General features: G+C 45.7%; 1 protein-coding gene across 7 annotated transcripts in view; it reads right to left on the bottom strand.

The window, feature by feature from the left end:
* Window positions 1-19403, bottom strand: part of LOC147019011 (TAR DNA-binding protein 43-like) — a 46119-nt gene that overhangs the window by 15063 nt on the left and 11653 nt on the right. For 5 of the 7 annotated variants that reach the window (XR_015062612.1, XM_085899151.1, XM_085899150.1 and 2 more), the window contains exons 3-4: window positions 16211-16351; window positions 9852-10019 (exon numbers count right to left, since the gene is read on the bottom strand). Coding sequence is in view for 6 of the 7 variants with exons in the window: in XM_085899151.1 (XP_085755277.1) it covers window positions 9852-10019; window positions 16211-16351 (309 nt within the window). In the remaining variant the exon portion in view is untranslated. The remainder of the gene's footprint in view (window positions 1-9851; window positions 10020-16210; window positions 16352-19403) is intronic. The other 2 variants (XM_085899156.1, XM_085899155.1) reach the window with 1 other exon arrangement.

Genomic DNA, 19403 nt, shown 5'->3' with positions numbered 1-19403 from the left:
AACCTAGTGTTATTCTGGCTCATAGTTCCTGACCCATGGGTACCAACACATGTCTCATAACCATCCCTATCAGTTCCAATCGATGCATTGAAATCCCCTAAGACTAGAAGTGTATCTCATCTGGGGCACTGATCAACCACAGACTCAAGCGTGGCGTAGAATGTCTCCTTCACGGTGAGGCCACTCGCCTCAGTCGGAGCGTAGACAGAGACCAGGGAAATGACACCTAAGGAGTGACGAATCCTTAGTCTCATAATACGCTCGCTGACCGGTGTTACCTCAATTATATCATTGGGGTCAGCTTATTGGACACAGCTACGGCAACTCCTTGAGTATGGTAACCATCAGAGCGACCAGACCAATAGTAGGTGTAACCACCCACCATTATCTCGCCGCAATCCGGTCTCCGAACCTCAGAGAGTGCTGCAATACCGATGTCCAAACCCTTGAGCTCAGATGATAACAGATACAGGTGATCATCCTCTCTTAGGGATAGGACATTCCAGGCACGCACCCGAAGGGACCGCCTCAGGTTAACCCAAGGAGACCGCCGTCTGGTGGACGACACCTCAGCACCACTCCGACAATCTGACCCAGGGATGTTACCCTGTGGTTTCCCTCCCATCAACAAAGATTGGGGGTCCCGAAGGCTTTGCCCCAATCCCGTCATCCGGTGAGCTGCCCTGTGAAGGGAAGCTGCACAGGAGGTACTCCCACAGAGTGGGTTTTCAGATTTTTTTTGCGTTTTTGCGTTTTGCGGAATGAAGGGTTTTACGGTGGCCGGAGTGCAAATCCTGCCACCAACCTCCTAATAAAAAAGTAACCCAACTGCAGGACGTCCGCAGACACAGTTGGGCACGAGATATGGATGGTCGTTGACTCACAAGGAGTTCCTCTACCCTTTGACAGGTTTTGTTTTTAATCCTGCTGGGTGTCCATATTCAAACACCCTCCTCACCAGAAAACCTGGTGGGGGAGACGGTTTCGTCGCCGACAACCCGACCATGGAACAGGTTAGTAAAGGTTTACATGGTACGTGTAGCAGGTCACAGATCTAACCTGACCTGGCTAATAATAACTAAGACCTGACATGGTAATTTTCCTGAGAGAAACTGTTTCCAAAGCTTAGAATCTAAATTTTTTTCATACTGCGACTTTCAAATTCAGCTGAAAGAACAACTTCTGGCACGTCAGTCCACCGGATCACCACACCAGGTTTTATACGCCATCTCTTGCCCTTTCACTCTCTTTCCCTCCCGACACATTGTGTCAAAGGGGGAAGAATCGAAAATAAAAATTTCAAAAGGAATATACAAAGTGACAAAGACCAATTTAAAATTATAATATTCAAGACATCCAAGGCAAACTCCACACATGGCTTCCTGGCTCCCTCTACTCTCATAGTCAACGTGTAGCACTTAACAGAATCCTTTCATCTCTTCTCCCTGTCAAAGCTGGAATGCCCCATGCACACCCAAGGTGCCCCATGCACACCCAAGGCGATCCAGATTTACAACTGGATAGTCATCAATTATATATCTCTCTCTACATCTCTCTCTTCATGAGGTCCGTCTAAAAAGTAACAGGACTGACTTCACAGAAATGTTATTCCAAACAATATATTGAAATCACAGTTTGCCCCCTTCAAAATAGTGTCCCTCCAGTCTCACACACTTGTCCATCCTCTTCTTCCACGCTTCGATGCACCCCCGGAAGGCTTATTCTGGAATCTTCCAGAGCTCCGTCGTCACGGCCCTTTTGATGGCCTCCACATCAGGAAATCAGGCCCGCTTGATCACCCCCTTGAGCTTGGGGAACAGGAAAAAAAGTCACAAGGGGCCAATGCTGGCAAATACGGGGGTTGCTCCAGAGTTGGCACGTTTCTCTCCACCAGAAACTGTCGGATGCTCAGGGCACTGTGAGCAGGGGCGTTGTCATGGTGGAGCACCCAGGCGTTGTTCTCCCATAGATCCCTCCTCTTGTCCCGGACTGATCTCATGAGGCGCCGGAGGATCTTCTTGTACACGTATTGATTCACCGTTTGACCCTGTTGTAGAAACTCGAAGTGGACGATGCCTTTGATGTCAAAAAACTCGATGAGCATCACCTTGACCTTAGACTTCGACATCCTTGCTTTCTTTGGTCTTGGTGTTGCCGGACTTTTCCATTGACGACTCTGCCATTTGCTCTCGGGATCGTATTCGAATATCCACGATTCATCGCCAGTGATGACGCTCCCGAGCAGGTCTGGATCGTCCTCGAGGAGCTCGATAATGTCTTGAGAGACAGTGACTCTTTGCCGTTTCTGGTCCTCAGACAACAGCTTGGGGACCATCTTTGTGCACTTCGAGATTTTCAGTGATGATGCTCCAGAAAGTGTCCTCGTTGATGGAAAGTTCCTCAGCAATCATGCGCACCGCGAGTCGACAATCTGCGCACACCATCTGCTTCACACGCTCGATGTTGTCCACCGTTCTGCTCGTTGAAGGTCTTCCAGACCGTGGATCGTCTTCAACCTCCCCCCGTCCCTCTTTGAACCTCTTGTGCCATTCAAATGCACGTGTACGTGACATCGTTTCTTCCCCGTAGACTTTCTGCAGCATTGCAAAAGATTCGGAAGGTGTTTTGCCAAGCTTGGCAAGAAACTTCAGATTGGCTCCCTGCTCAAGACGACTCAGACTAGACAACGTGTAAAGTACAACCTGTAAAAAAAAATCACACAATGAGCGCAGTCAACTATCACCAATCATATATATTGCTGGAATGTTGCGATAGACTGTGACGTAACCCGTTCATTCAAGTTGTGCAAGTGGAGCACACAGCAGGCTCAGTCCTGTTACTTTTTAGTCGGACCTCGTACATGTATCTCTATCTCTCTCTCAAATCCCCTTTATGTGTTTGCTGATAACTCCACCCTCTGCCATGACATCCCTCATCCTTCGGACAGACAGACTGCAGCCTCTTCCCTTTCTTCATACCTTGGGGGAGGGGAGGGGGGGGAACCCAAGGCTTTCATTCCAGACATATCACTCTCTATCTGCCTCTCTGAAAAGACCATCTGGCAAACCCTCATCCAATTTTTTAGCAATCCTCTAGAAGAAGTTATCATTCAAACTCCTGGGTCCCATTATCAGCCATGATCTTTCTTGGGCAAGCCACATTTCAAAGTTGGCCTCCAAAGCCTGCTACCAATGAGGCATCCTCCATCGTACAAAGTCCTTCCTTGGAAAACCTGAACTCCTATCTACTGACAAGGCTTTCATTCACAGCTTGATGGAGTACTGCTCTCCCATCTGGGCTGGCTCTCCCTGCCTCAAATCTTGCTCAGATTGACACCATGGAAACCAAGGCTTTCAAAATTATTGGAATCCCCCATGCTGAAGATGAGTTGATGGGTCAATAGCCTCACCATCAGAGAAGTCAGTGGTTGAGTCCTCTACCACCTCCTAGGATCACTGCTTACCTCACTCATTTGTTCCTCTTTTTCTAACCTATCGAACCAACTGCCACATCCTCTTCAATCTCATCCTCCACTCCAGGTCTTCAAGACAGCTCTTCACCACAATCTCAGATCATCCCCAATCCAAAACCATGATCTGTTCTTCCCTCGTTAACCCATCACAAACCCTCCTCCTCACACATTTCCAGTTTTCCCTTCTGTGAGTTTACTTTTGTAACCATCTTGTCTGTTCCTGCCCTCCACCCTCACCCCATTCCTCCCCACACCCATTGTTTGTCCCAAGCGTCGCTCTATTTTGTCGTTCAACTCCACTGTTGATGTTTCACACCTACCCCCTTCCCTCTCCCTCTCTAATCTTCCTTTTGTTCTGTTGCATCCTGATCCATTCAGCGTGCTCGCTCTTCCATGAGCCTCAATTATATATTGAAAAAAATAAGACAAAATGGAAATAGATCTGGTGGTAAAAATTTTGCTTTAAAATAAATAAATAAATAAGACACCAATTTGGCTTTGCTAAAGGATAAAGTTCAGGAAGCAAATGGCCAGCACAAGACGGCACACACTTGAAGGCAAAACAGCAGGTGGACGTGTATTGCTGGTGGAGTCAAAATACAAACTAAGCATTTCAATGGAAAGAGAATAAACTGAAACAAGTCTGAAGATGACAATGAAACAAGTCTGACGACGAGCGGTATTTGACGATGTAGATTGTTTCAGAAGTCAAGGATGAGACAATGTGATAATTTTTGACCAAGTTATAAAAATGATCAACATGATGTAGTACGAGTGACAGGTTATTAGCTGCAAAATGTCGAAAACCCGGTTTCGTTCAACAACTTTCAAAATTTTACCTTTGCATAACCTTAAAAAGGTCACAAAACAATGCTGTGGACATTAAAATAAGGAAATAGGATACGTGCTATAGATTATTGGAGTTAGTTCGTCGAAGAAGGTCGAAAACCCAGTTTGATTCCCACAACTTTGAAAAATTGACCTTTGTGAACTTTAAAGGTCAAAGGCCAAGGATTATGACCTTTGGTGCAAAACTTCCTCTGGAACATTCCAGGAACAATATAACGTCATATAGGCTATATGGCATTTCGCACTCCTCGGATTAACTAGACTTTGATGAAATCAGCGTAAAAACAAACTTGAAGGGGGCGCCACGGGCAAGGTTTTCGAGATAGAGCAAAATGGTTTCAAGACTTTAGGTCTTTGGTCTTTAGGTCAAAGAGGTCTTTAGGCAGGATTTGGTGGCAGGATTTGCACTCCAGCCACCGTAAAACGCTTCATTCCGCAAAACGCAAAAACGCAAAAAAATCTGAAAACCCACTCCGTGGGAGTACCTCCTGTGCAGCTTCCCTTCGCAGGGCAGCTCACCGGATGATGGGATTGGGGCAAAGCCTTCGGGACCCCCAATCTTTGATAGGAGGGAAACCACGGGGTAACATCCCTGGGTCAGATTGCGGGAGAGTGTGTCGGAGTGGTGCTGAGGTGTCGTCCACCAGACGGCGGTCTCCTTGGGTTAACCTGAGGCGGTCCCTTCGGGTGGGTGCCTGGAATGTCCTATCCCTAAGAGAGGATGATCACCTGTCTCTGTTATCATCTGAGCTCAAGCGTTTGGACATCGGGATTGCAGCTCTCTGAGGTTCGGAGAGACCGGATTGCGGCGAGATAATGGTGGGTGGTTACACCTACTATTGGTCTGGTCGCTCTGATGGTTACCATACCCAAGGAGTTGCTGTAGCTGTGTCCAATAAGCTGACCCCAATGATAATTGAGGTAACACCGGTCAACGAGCGTATTATGAGATTAAGGATTCGTCACTCCTTAGGTGTCATTTCCCTGGTCTCTATTTATGCTCCGACTGAGGCGAGTGATCTTACCGTGAAGGATGCATTCTACGCCACACTCGAGTCTGTGGTTGATCAGTGCCCCAGACGAGATACACTTCTAGTCTTGGGGATTTCAATGCATCGACTGGAACTGATAGGGATGGTTATGAGGTGTGTGTTGGTCCCCATGGGTCAGGAACTATGAACCAGAATAGCACTAAGTTCCTTGACTTTGCAAGAAGTCATGGACTTAGGGTGGCTGGTTCATGGTTTCAGCGCCCGCAAGCTCATCGCTGGACTTGGTATTCCAACGCTGGCGGTGTGGCAAAGGAGATTGACCATGTCCTCATTGACGGTCGTTGGAGGATGATCCAGAACTGCAGGGTCTACCGGAGTGCTCAGTTCCTCAATACTGACCACAGGCTTGTTGTAGCAACTCTAAAGCTGCACCTTAAATCCTGGAGAATGGTACCATCCCAGCCTAGGCTGGATGTTGCCAAGCTCAGGGATGAGAGAGTAGCTGAGGAGTTTGCGAACAGGCTGAGTGGACCCTTGGCGGGTCTGGGTGCTTTGGGGGTCCTGAAGAGTTGTGGAGCACCTTCAAGACCACCGTCCTTGATGTTGCCGGTGGATGCCTTGGAGTTCACCGCAGGGCAAAGAAGAATTTTGTCTCTCAAGGGACACTGGATACCATTGACCAGAGTCGCAGGGCCAGGCTGAATGGCAGAGCTGAGCTGTTCAGGGAGCTGAGGCGTAAAACTGTACGTGCACTGAGGGTGGACAAGGAGGCCTATGTGCGAGGAATCTGTGAGGGGTAGAGCATCACCTGTGGACAGGTGATTCTCGTCCCGCTTACAGGGGAATTCGCGCATTACGTTCATCCAAGCCCATCCCTCGGAGCACTGCAGTTCGAGCAGAGAGTGGTAGGCTCTTGACAGAGGAGTCTGAAGTGAAGGCCCGCTGGGCCGGTTACTTTGAGCGGTTGTACCAGGCTGATCCCCCAGCTGTCGAGTTGGACGTCAAGGGTGTTACAATCCCTGTTGCTGACCCTCGAATCAACTGTGGTCCACCATCGCTTGTGGAAACACGGGCTGCGGTGAACCAGTTGAAACGGGGCAAAGCTCCAGGGATCTGTGGCATCCATGCTGAACTCTCAAGGCTGGTGGAAATGCTGCACTCGCGTCGTTGCATGCAGTTTTGTGCTCTGCCTGGAACACAGGCATCATCCCAACTGACTGGAAGAGGGGCCTTGTTGTCCCTCTCTGGAAAGGGAAGGGTGATCGCCAAGACTGCAACAACTACCGAGGGGTGACGCTGCTCTCAGTGCCGGGCAAGGTCTTTGCTCGGATAATTCTTGATAGGGTTCGCCACCATCTGCTTGAGCACCAGCGTCCAGATCAGTCAGGCTTTACACCAAAGAGGTCAACGATTGACCGTATCCTTGCTCTTCGTGTCCTCACTGAACGCAGACGAGAGTTTCGGCAGGGGCTGCTTGCAGCCTATGTTGATCTCTGTAAAGCGTTCGATTCAGTGAATCGGGATGTCCTCTGGAAGATTCTTGGTCTTCTGGGGGTGCCACCAAAACTGATCGATCTGATGTCTGAACTCTACTCTGGTACTGAGAGTGCTGTGAAGTGTGGTGGTACCGCCTCTGACTTATTTCCAGTTGTTACTGGAGTTCGTCAGGGATGTGTACTTGCCCCCACACTTTTCAGCACTTGTATGGACTGGATTTTTGGGAGGATGTCGGAGAGATCAAGTTGCGGTGCATCGTTTGGCAATGTCAAGATCTCGGACCTTGATTTTGCAGATGATGCAGTCATCTTTGCGGAGACTTTAGACATCCTCTTGGGGCCCTCGAGGTGCTGAATGAGGAGTCGGAGCCGTTGGGATTACGGATTTCTTGGGTCAAAACAAAGATCCAGGCTTTCGGTGACATCTTGGATGCTGCTGTCCTGTCTGTGTCTGTTTGTGGTGAGGATGTTGAGGTCGTGGATAGATTCACTTACCTTGGCAGTGATATTCATGTCTCCGCAGGTTGTGAGCCGGAGGTCAATAGACGTCTGGGTCGGGCCTGGGGAGTCATGGATTCACTGGATCATGGGGTGTGGCGCTGCCGGTACCTGTGCGGGAGGACGAAAGTCCGAGTCTTCAGGTCCTTGGTACTTCCAGTCTTGCTCTATGGGTGCGAGACTTGGACTTTGACCAAGGATCTGAGACGGAGACTTAATTCCTTTGGTACCAGGTCTCTTCGGAGAATCCTTGGCTATCGCTGGTCGGATTTTGTGTCCAACGAGCGGTTGCTGAGAGAGACTCGGATGAGATTTGTTACCTGCATAGTCCGTGAGCGTCAGCTGCGGCTGTATGGACATGTGGCTCGTTTTCCTGACGCTGATCCTGCTCACCAGATTCTCTCAGCGAGGGAGTCTCATGAGTGGAGGAGGCCAGTGGGCCGACCACGTGCCTCATGGTTGCAGCAGGTTGACCATCATCTCAAGGAGATGGGGATGGGCCTGGCATCTGCCTGGGGGATGGCCAGACGGAGGCCCCCGGAGTACCGGCGGAAAGTGGACGCAGCGACGCGCTGTTCTGGCACATGCTCCCATACCTGACCTGACCTGACTTTAGGTCGGGAATGACCTCAAGATTATGCATAAAAAAATATTGTCATCCTCGCTCTCAAAGTTTGGGCGGTCGTATGATTTTTACGTCAAAATTTGCAATTTTCTAAGTTCGTGACCTTGTGACCTTGACCTTGGGACAAAAATGAAAAAAAAAATAAAATAAAATAAAAAAAAACGAGCTCCGTGGGGCTATGCAGGTGCCATTGGGCTATCCAAATACCGAAACCCCTGTCAGATTCAATAAACCCCCTCGGAGAAGATGCAAATTGTAATCGGCTACCCCCTAAAACAAGTTTTTTGGGCGTGGCTCCTCCCACAATGGGCGCACCACACCCATTCTCAGGAAAACACAACCAGATCATGATATAAACCTCCCACCAAAATTTTATCAGGATCGGATCAAAACCCACGCAGCTATGCTTGGGACAGACAGTCAGACAGACACACCAATAACGAATATAGTGGTCACTTATTTTTTCGTGAAAATATTTTTTCGTGAACCAACTGGAGAGTTCATAGAACACAGTTTTGAGAAACAAGGACATGGGCAAGGTCTGTGAGAGTCTAATTTGATTGGTCGAGATGATGCAAGATGCCATCCTATTTTGTCCAAGTACTGCTGAACGGAAGGGTTTCGAAAGTGCCAAAAAGGTGGTTTGTATTCTACAGTCTTCAGGTATACAATTCAATTGAAATAAAAGATTTTAAATGTTGTGGAAAAAGAAAAAAAATTCAGAAGTTTACCACTTTTGATGCAGTCTTACACACCACCTTATTTAACACGTTACATTAGTTATTGTTGTCTGTTGTTTTGTCCTTTAAAAGACGTTTCCCATTTGGAATGATTTTCAATTTTGTTTCACTGACAGACAGGCAGATAGAGTGAAAAAAAATTCTCACTGCGCATGTGCGATCGGGACGAATTCAGAGCCAAAGAACTGCTAAATAGCAGGTTTGTTTTCCCATTGAAATCATGTCGTTCCTTGAACATAAACTGACATTTGCAAACAGACAGACATGAACCAGTCGCTTTACCCCACTTTTCGCTACGTGTGCACGGGATAATAATCGACTCATAAATTCGCACATATTGATGCCAGAAACATATTTTTTTTGGTAGAATATGAAAACTGTCCAGGCAGATAAATTATAGCAGACCATCCTCAAAATGAATACTCAATCAGTAAAAAAGCCACTTTTAATGTACCTCTCATTTAAATTGTGTTCACCAAGAGCCAATGGTAAGGAAGATGTTTAAAAAAAAAGGTCAACAAAAATAAATAAATGAATAAATACTAAATAATAAATAATAAACAGAGGTGCTTTCTCGATGAAGTACTCCCAAATGTTCCAAAAATTCCATTTCCCATCGAAGCACAATGTATTGTCTAAATATATACGTGGAATGTGAGCGTTGCATTAGTGATTGCGTGGAATCCCTGCTTCTGTTGCCAAAAAAAAAAAAAAAAAAAAAAAAAAATTAAGGAATCATTTGACTGGGAGAAAAATAAAGTAGGAGAAAGGGCAAGTCATGTTGTACGGCTGAACTTGGTACACAAAACTCGCAAATCGGGTGGTTTGGCAAACAGCAGGCAAAACGTCGTGCATTTTGAGAACAGAGCTGGAAATTAACTCATTTACAGATCGTTGCCATCACAAAACAGACAGTGCTACCATTTAGGAAAGGGAATTAACAGCAATGCGTTGTTAGTTGTACACAATGTGGTCTCCTTCCATGTTGAGGCCTCTGAAGGAATAGCATCTTTGTTGGCATGTACATGAGACTAAACTTTTTCTCTCGCTCTCGCTCAATATCACAAGAGGAAGGACCACCTCAACAAAAACGTCAAACTCAGAATCCGATTTGGCTGAAAGGGGTCTCTGGCGAAGGTGAGGTCTGTCAATACCAGGTGTGTACTGCAGCCCACTTACTGCCTCGTTTGCAAAGGTGATGAAGCCGAAGGAGCGGAAAGGCTTGGGAATGTACACGTCAATGACCTCCCCAAACTGGCAGAAGAACTCCCGCAGGTCTTCGGTGGTGAGGTCCTCTGGACAGCGGCCCACAAAGACACGGTTCCGCTCAGGATCCTGAGGGTACATCTGGGAAAGAGCGCGGCGTGCAGGTACGTAAGGCTCTGAGATTGAAGCATGACTGCGATGCAGTGGCTAGCCAATTTGGTGGATAAACACAACCAGCCAACTATAAGAGAGACTTCCAGCTTCGACTCCATGTCAACGTGCTTGGTGAATGGTTGTCGGCTTTTTATAACCGCCGATATGGAAATTGTAGGTGTTCTCAATGTATTGATTAAAAAGAAATCCGAACCAAATGTGGTGAAGTTGACGAATAATGAGATTTTTAAAAATAAATCAAAAAAAAAAAGACTATTTGCAGAAAGTACAGGATGGCCAAGAATTAAATGCCATTTTAAATTCAAGTAAAGTCATAAGCAATGCTTGTTTTTTTTTCTATTACAGATTATAAACGACTCCTGTCAGATATACCAATATGGAGAAGTGGACGAACATCAAAAGAGCAAGGATCCTGGAACTCCACTTCAAGTCCGGTTTAATAATTCGGGCTCAAAGAGACTTCAAAATAATTTACAAATGTTGGAAAATGTCCTTCCAAAAACACAATACTCTCACATGCCAAAAGGTTTCATGATACTGCAACTCTCCTCCAGGATGACCCGGAAGCACCCGTGTGCCGAACAATTTTGCAGTTATGGGCGTAGTCCACGCTGATCATGAAGAAAATGTCACAAGCATTGAACATAGAGAAAATCCCTTCAGACCATGCTGAAGGATGACTTGCACACCTTTCCAGAAAAAAATTCAAGTCGTTCACAAACTCAGTGATGTTGATAAACGAAGCAGGATGGAATTTTGTGAAACATTTCTTCGGATGAGCAAGGAGGATGATGGGTTTATTGAGAGACCAATGGTGTCAGCTGAAGCCCATTTCCAGCTCTCAGGTTGTCAACAAGCAGAACATCCGATTTGGGGGAGAAGAAAATCTTGGGCTGTTCTACCATACCTCCACACAGTGAACGCGTCAGTGTGGTGTGACATTTTTGCTGGCATCATGTTGGGATAAAAGGCATCGTTTTCAAGAACTAGGTCGCTGATGTAATATCATTACCCTCGCCGAAAGAGGGTATTGCATTTGGGCCCATACGTCTGTTTGTTTGTGCGCACAGAACTTTAATGTTTTTCGATGCAAACACTTGCCGGATTGAGACAAAATTTTCACCATTGGAGCGACTACTCATGTAAAATATTATATTGATAAATATGACGTCATAGGACACATGGTGTGGCAGCCATATTTGAAAAATGGACAAACTTTGGACCTCTGCATCTCACCAAAGAAAAAAATTGAAACTTGGCACATAGCAAATACTCCTCGTGGGAAATAAGCGATTTTTTATGACGTCATAGATGCCTTCATTATGACGTGATAATTGCATCTGCAGAACATTAATCTGATCAGTATGAAAATTTTTGAGGGACATCTAGGGATAAAATGGTCCACAGAAAAAAAAATTGATGACGTCAGTGACGTGATTCGGCAGGCATATTGTCAAATTTTTTTTTTAAAACCCTTTTAAAATCTCTGAGGTGGCTCAACAGATCGAGGTGAAACTTGACATGTATGACCACCTATCCAAGAGGAACAAAAGGTTCACACATGACGTCAATGATCACTTGGTTTGGCAGCCATATTGGATTTATCCAAAAACCTATAAAAAATATTCTCCAGAATGGCTGGACTGATCGAGGGGAAACTTCACACAAAGCTTCCCCAAGCCTGGGGATACCGAGGGATTCACGAATAACTGACAAGTCACATGGTCTGGCAGCCATATTGGATTAAGGAAAAAAAATCTTTAAAAAAAATTTATTTCTCTTGAACCACTTAATAAATCAACGTGAAACTTCACAATTATGACCGAGTGGTGATGAGGAATACATATTTTAATGTTTTAAATTTCAACCTGATCGGATACATGATATGGCAGCCAGAATTATTTAATTTTCTTGATCTGGGTTTTTCTTTTTGGTTCACGAGTCAGTAAGTGACCACTATATTCGTTATGGGTGCGTGTCTGTCTGTCTGTCCCAAGCATAGCTCCATGGGTTTTGATCCGATCCTGATAAAATTTGGGTGGGAAGTTTATATCATGATCTAGTTGTGTTTTCCTGAGAATGGGCGTGCTGCGCCCATTGTGGGGGGGAGCCACGCCCAAAAAAACATGTGTTTTTAGGGGGTAGCCGATTTCAAGTTACATCTTCTCCGAGGGGGTTTGTCGAATCTGGCAGGGGTTTCAGTATTTGGTTAGCCCAATGGCACGCACCTGCATAGCCCCACGGAGCTCGCCTTTTCATTTTCATCCCAAGGTCAAGGTCACAAGGTCACGAACATAGAAAATGTCAAAAAAAATCAATAAATTGGGCATCGAGCTCCTAGGGTTTTCAACTGTTTCGAATGAAAGTTGGTATGCAAGTCGTGCTCTCTTCGAGTACCACAACTTTCATCATTTACGTTTTTCCCGATTCCCGCCAGTTTGCCGTGGAGTCCCCTCGAAGGTCAAAAAATAAAAAGGGCGAACCGTGTACATTGTCGTGAACCATCGCAGTCTCCAGACTTGTTATTATTATTATTTTTTGAATAAGGCTCACTTGGCTGTGCCTGGATGGGTCTGAGGGTAGAGGAGTAGCAGCTGAAATGTGAATCCTATCCAGGTTCCTCCTGATGACTTCATCTTTGCTCTTTGCTTGCTCGGATTCCTTCTGATTACTCCAATGCAGGATTTGGTCTTCCATCTGATTTGAATTGAATTAATTTCAATTGAATAGTAATAAACATCATGGGTCAGTGTCAAGTGTCCGATCAAAGCAAGGCTGCATCAAAGTGTCTTGGTACCCGGTCATCACAGCCAGCAGTTATAAAGTGGCAGTTCTAGTTATGTCTCTTATTAATTACGTAACACCAGTACGGAAACACCACACAAAATAAGTCCTAGCAAGGGTCTGCAATCTATGATTGCTCTTTTTCTTGTTATTTTGTATGCAGCCTGTGGCTGCTCGTTGCATCATTGCTGAGAGCGTGGCTGTGCCACTGATGTGGTGCCCCGTTTCCAGTAAGCTGGTACTCATTTTGACAACCTCAGAAGGATGATAGGCTGAGTCAACCCACCTGGTATTATTTAACAGAACGGCAGGGCCTTAAACTCAAGTTCCAAAGATCTTAAGCCAGCCAACTTAACCGTGAAGCCAACCACAGGCTTCCTGTAATGTCCTGAGACTGTAGTTTAGTATATGATATGCTAACACTGTCATTTTCTGTTAAAAGGCCCTTTTTACATTACAGTAAATATAAATATGACAGGTATTTCTTGGCCACCCTGTACATCAATAAACTAGCAGTGCTAAGACCTAAAATCCACATTTTATCCCAGTTTATCTACAACTCTTCCTCAAGGTAAAATGAAAAACTTATAAAAACAGAATTAATATTTCTTACCATGAGCACATTTTTCAAACGAAAATAAAAAGGACAATTTAAAAACAGCAAAGGAAACGTCACTGAATTTCGAAGTAATTTCTGTTGAGACTGCCACAAGCATTCCTTGCAGAAAGTATTCACACCCCTCAACTTTTTACTTATTTGTGTTACAGCCCAAATTTAAAATGGATTCAACTGAGATTTTTTGTCACCAATCCACACAAAATACCCCATAATGACAAAGTGAAAACATGTTTTGAGAAATTTTTACAAAGCAATTAAAAATGAAAAGCTGGAATGTCTTATGTCAATGATGAAACCTCTTTGCTATGACACTCCAAATTGAGCTCAGGTGCATCCAATTTCCTTTGATCGTCCTTGAGTTGGCGTCTCAACTTGATTGGAGTCCACATGTGGCCAATTCAATTGAGTGAACCGTATTTAAAAAGAAACACCTTTGTTTTGGTATACCTTGTCGAGGCTCGTACGAGAGCAAACACACAACACACAGCAAGGGGGGCGCGAGTGGGAAGGACAAAACGGTGAGGAACAGAGACATTAGGAGATCTGTGGAAGGGAATGGGATGGGGTGGGGAACAAAGGGTATACAAGATGGACATTACAGGGACTTTCAGGAAGGAAAGCAGGGAATTTGAAGGAGGTGGGTTTGGGGAGGATTAACGGGGGTAGAAAAGATCGAGGATTTGGATGGGGGACGATAAGAGGTGTTGGTGAACGGCTGTTTTGAAGGCCTGGAGGGAAGAATTGGATTGAAGGTGGTGTTGGAGTTTATTGCAAAGGTGGGAAAAAAGGGGAATGAAAGAAGGAAGGTGAGCAGTGATTCGTGATGTTGGTAGTTTTACCAGAAGGGGGTTGTTGACGGACCTTGAGCGCCCTGTGGAAATATGATTGGGACAAATCGCAGACAGAGCAGGGTGGGGGGGGGGCGAGACCGGAGAGGAGAAGGTAGAAGACAGAAAGACCACCGCCCTGCCTGCAGTGAGAGAGTGAGAGGCCCAGACTCAGCCTCGCCGTGGGAGAGTGAGAGGCCCAGACAGCCTCACCGTGGGAGATGACCTTTCTAAATAAGGTCCCACACTTGACAGTGCACATCAGAGCAGAAACTCTACTATGAAGTCCAAGGAACTGTCCATTGAACTCTGATATTGAATTATAAGGAGGCATAGATCTGGAGAAGGGTATAAAACAATTGCTGGAGTGTTGAAAGGTCCCAAGAGCACAGTGAGCTCCATCATTAGGAAAAAGAAAGAATATGGAACTACCCAGACTCTTCCGAGAGCTGGTCGTCCGACCAAACTGAGCAACTAAGCAAGAAGGACCTTGGTCAGGGAGGTGACCAAGAACTGAATGACCACTCTGAATGAACTACAGAGTTCCTTGGCTGAGATGGGATAAGCTGCCAGAAGGACAACAGTCTCTGCAGCACTTCACAAATCTAGGCTTTATGGAAGAGTGACCAGACAGAAATCACTCCTGAGAAAAAGGCACATGACAGCATGCCTGGAGTTTGCAAAAAAGCACATGAAAGACTGAGCATGAGGCCAAATATTCTGTGGTCTGACGAGACGAAAATTGAACTTTGGCCTCAATGCAAAACCGAGCACAGCTCATCACCCATCTAAAACCAACCCTACCGTGAAGCATGGTGGCGGCAGCATCATGTTAATGGGAAACTTGCAAGGATTGGGGGAACAATGAATGGAGCTAAATACAGGCAAATCCTTGAGGAAAATCTGGTTGAGTGTATATAATATATTAGACTGTTGCAAGGATTTATGTTTCAACAGGCAATGACCCCAAGCAAACAGCCAAATCAACACTAAAATGGCTTCAGAACATGAATGTGAAAGTCCTTGAGTGGCCCAGCCAAAGGCCAGATTTGAATCCCATTGAGAATCTGTGGAAAGACTTGAAGATTGCTGCTCACCGACACTCCCCATCCAACTTTACAGAGCTGGACCAAATCTGCAAGGAAGAATGGGAGAAAATCCCCCAATCCAGATGTGCAAAAGTCAATAAGGCATATTCAAGAACACTCGAAGCTGTAATCTGTCAGAGGCACTTCAACAAAGTATTGAGTCAGGGGGTTGAACGCTTATTGACGCAAAACACGTCATCTTTTCATTTTTAATTAATTTGTAAAATAATTCGAAAAACATGTTTTCACTGTCATTATGAGGTATTTTGTGTGGATCGGCGACACAAAAACATAAATTTAATCCATTTTAGATTCAGGCTGCAACACAACAAAATGTGACAAAAGTTGAGGGGTGTGAATACTTTATGAAGGCACTGGATGTATACAAGTGCCTTTCTTGTATCACAATCAGCGAATAAACAACAATGAATCACAGTGGTGAAAAAATTACATTCGAACAGAAAACAAAAAACAAAAAAACAATCACAAGACAGATTGGCAACAAAGAAGCAAGAGTTACAGGACCAATTTGAAATTTCTCACTCGGGCCACCGGGAATTTTGAATGCAGAGCCAGGAAGGAATTTGTCCGGCCTGCACCAGCAAAAGAGGTACAGATGTTGGTCCTTTTCCATGCAGTTCACAGCAAGTCATACATTTCCCCAAACTTCATTGGAATAAGCATGAGTTTCTGGCTCTTTGAAAATGGCAAAAATATTTTGAGTGCCCTATGTTACAAGTTTAGCTTATCAGTATGTATGTATGTACTAATGAGATGCCTCCAGCCTGATGAGCAGCAAAGCATTAAAATAGAGATCATGGAAGGCTGTTCATATTTTACCTTGGATTGTGGCAGCTTGACGTCACACCAGCGTCCACCAATCATGTGCCGCATCGACAAGGCCTTAAGTTGAGACTCATAATCTGCAAATCGCACGAAGCCAAACCCCTTTGACTTCCCTGTCACAGGGTCATTCTTGACCTGAAAAAAAAATCATAATAATAATAAACTTTAAATGATTTGTGGAACGTGGACAAGTATTACCATTCAGGAATCATAGAAGAAGGGGAATAAAACCGATTTTAAGGCTAAAGCTTTAAATTGAAAGCAAAAGTGAACACCAAATAATATACAGTAAATTAATACAATAACTGTCACACAACTCAATATTAATTTCCTCTCCAGAATCATTGTGATCTTCATTTGAGCAGTTGCTTCATCATTTAAATTGCACTTCAAAAATTGTAAATGGTCAGTATTTTGCCAACACATTCCCCAAAGATTACTTGTGAAGATAATACACAAGTTGTAAACTGCAAATTGTCACGTTGGGACAAAGGTTAGTTTCAATGCTCAAGAGGAAACAATTCACACTTTCCCCACTTCACACTCATTTCCCCTCAACCCCCCCACACCCCTACCATTCCCCCATCTCCATTGCCACATCCTACCAGATTCTCCATCCTCCCATTTCCCCCCCCCCCCGCTCTTCCCCTTCCCCCCCTCCGAGCTCCATTCCTGCCAACAGCGCCTCCTCCCATCCCTAACTGTATGGACCTCAAACATCCGAGGCATCTTCCTCGACCTTACAAATCTCTCAATCCAGGACGTTGCTGATCAAGCAGACATTACGTTTCAAACACAATTAAACCCAGAGCTTTGAAGAAGGTGCATGATTCAGAAGAGGATGATTCAGAAATCAGAACTGCAGGGTCAACCGGAGTGCTCAGTTCCTGAATACCAACCACAGGCTTATTGTAGCAACTCTGAAATTGCAGCTTAGATCCAGAAGAATGGTACTATCCCAGCTTCGGCTGGATGTTGACAAGCTCAGGGATAAGAGGGCAGCTGAGGAGCTGGTGAACAGGCTGAGTGGGGATTTGGGGGGGGGGGGTTCTGGGCACTGTGGGGAATCCTGAAGAGTTGTGGAGTGCCTTCAAGACTACCATCCTTCACGATGCCAGCAGACGTCTTGGAACTGTTCACCGTCAGGCGAAGAGGAACTTTGTTTCAGAAGGGACACAGAATACTATTGACCAGAATCACAAGGCCAGGCTCAATGGCAGAGGTGAGCTGTTCAAGGAGCTCAGGCACAAAATTGTTTCTGCACCAAGGGCGGACAAGTAGGTTGATGTGCAAGGAATCTGAGGGGGTAGAGCATCACCTGTGGACGAATGATTCTCGTCCTGCTTACAGAGGAATTTGTGCATTGTGTTCTTCCAAGCCCATCCCTTGGTGTACTGCAGTGAGAGCAGAGGGTGGTGGGCTCTTGACAGAGGAATCCGAAATGAAGGCCCGCTGGGCCGGTTACTTTGAGCGGTAACATACTGACTCAACAGCTGTTGAATTGGATGTCAGGGGTGTTACCATCCCCATTTCTGACCCTCCAATCAACTGTGAACCACCTTCATTTGTGGAAACAGGCTGCGTTGAGCCAGTTGAGAGGGGGTAAAGCCCCGGGATCTTTGGCATCCATGCTGAACTTCTCAAAGCTGGTGGAAATGCTGTACTCGTATCATTGCATGCAGTTCTGTGCTCTGTTTGGAGTACAGGCATCATCCCATGTGACTGGAAGAGGGGCCTTGTTGTTCTTCCTCTCTGGAAAGGGAAGGGTGATCGCCAGGAGTGCAACAACTACCAAGGGGCAACACTACTCTCAGTGCCAGGCAAGGTCTTTGCTCAGATAATTCTTCAAAGGGTTCACCACCTTCTGCTTGAGCACCAGTGCCTGTAGCAGTCAGGATTTACACTGGAGGTCAATGATTGCCCCTATCCTTGCTCTCCGGGTCGTCAACGAATGCAGACGAGAGTTTAGGCAAGGGCTGCTCACAGCCTATGTTGATCTCTGCAAAGCATTAGATTCATTGAATGGGGAGGCCCTTTGGAGGATTCTAGGTCTTCACGGGGTGCCACCAAAGTTGATCGATCTGATTTGTCAACTATACTCTGGTACAGAGAATACTGTGAGGTGTGGTGGTTCCATCTCAGACATATTTTCAGTTATTACTGGAGTTTGTCAGGGGTGTGTACTAGCCCCCAACCTTTTCAGCGCTTGCATGCACTGGATTCTGGGGAAGATATCTGAGAGATCGAGCTGTGGTGCATCGCTTGGGAATATCAAGATCTCTGACTGATTTTGCAGATGATGAAGTCATCCTTCAAGAGATGCTGGAGTTCCTTGTAGGGGCCCTCAAGGAGCTGAATGAGGAATCTGAGCCGCTGGGATTATGGGATTCCTGGGTAAAAACGAAGATTCAAGCTTTCAATGACATCTTGGATGCTGTCATCTTGTCTGAACCTGTTTTTGGTGAAGATGTTGAGGTCACGGAGAGATTCACTTGCTTTAGCAGTGATATTTGTGTCTTGCATTTTGTGAGCCAGAGCTCAAAAGACATCTAGGTCAGGCCTGAGGAGTGATGGATTCACTGGATCATGGGGCGTGGCACCTGTCGGTACCTAGGCAGGATGGCAAAGGTCTAATTCTTAAAATTCTTTGTGCTTCTAGTCTTGCTCCATGGATGTGAGACTTGGACTCTGACCAAGGATCTGAGGCGAAGACTTAACTCCTTCGGTAACAGGTCTCTTTGGAGAATCCTTGGCTATCACTGGTAAGACTGTGTCCAATGAGTGGTTGCTAAGAGAGACTCAAATGAGATTTGTTACCTGTGTAGTCTGTGAGCACAGCTGCGGCTGTATGGACATTTGGCTCGATTTCCTGACTCTGGTCCTGCTCACCAGATTCTCTCAATGAGGGAGCCTCACGAGTGGAAGAGGCCAACGGGACAACCATGTGCCTCATAATTGCAGCAGGTTGATCAGCATCTCAAGGAGATGGGGATGGGCTAGGCATCTGCCTGGGGGATGGCCAGATGGAGGACCGGCCCAAAGTTGACACAGCAATGCGCTGCTCCGGCATATGCTTCCATACCCAACCTGTTCCATAATTGCTTCGTCCCTCAGGTGGAGAGATACCTGGCGGGAGGGAGAAGAATAATTATTTTTGTAAAAGCCTCGTGTTCAAGGTTCCCCTGCT

Source organism: Eptatretus burgeri, chromosome 10 (assembly GCF_056783735.1).
Source record: "Eptatretus burgeri isolate ZD-2024b chromosome 10, Ebu_testis_v1, whole genome shotgun sequence".
In the NCBI taxonomy this organism is placed as follows: domain Eukaryota; kingdom Metazoa; phylum Chordata; class Myxini; order Myxiniformes; family Myxinidae; genus Eptatretus; species Eptatretus burgeri.
The sequence above is the reverse complement of the archived record's forward strand: the minus strand, read 5'-3'. Positions and strand labels throughout refer to the sequence as shown.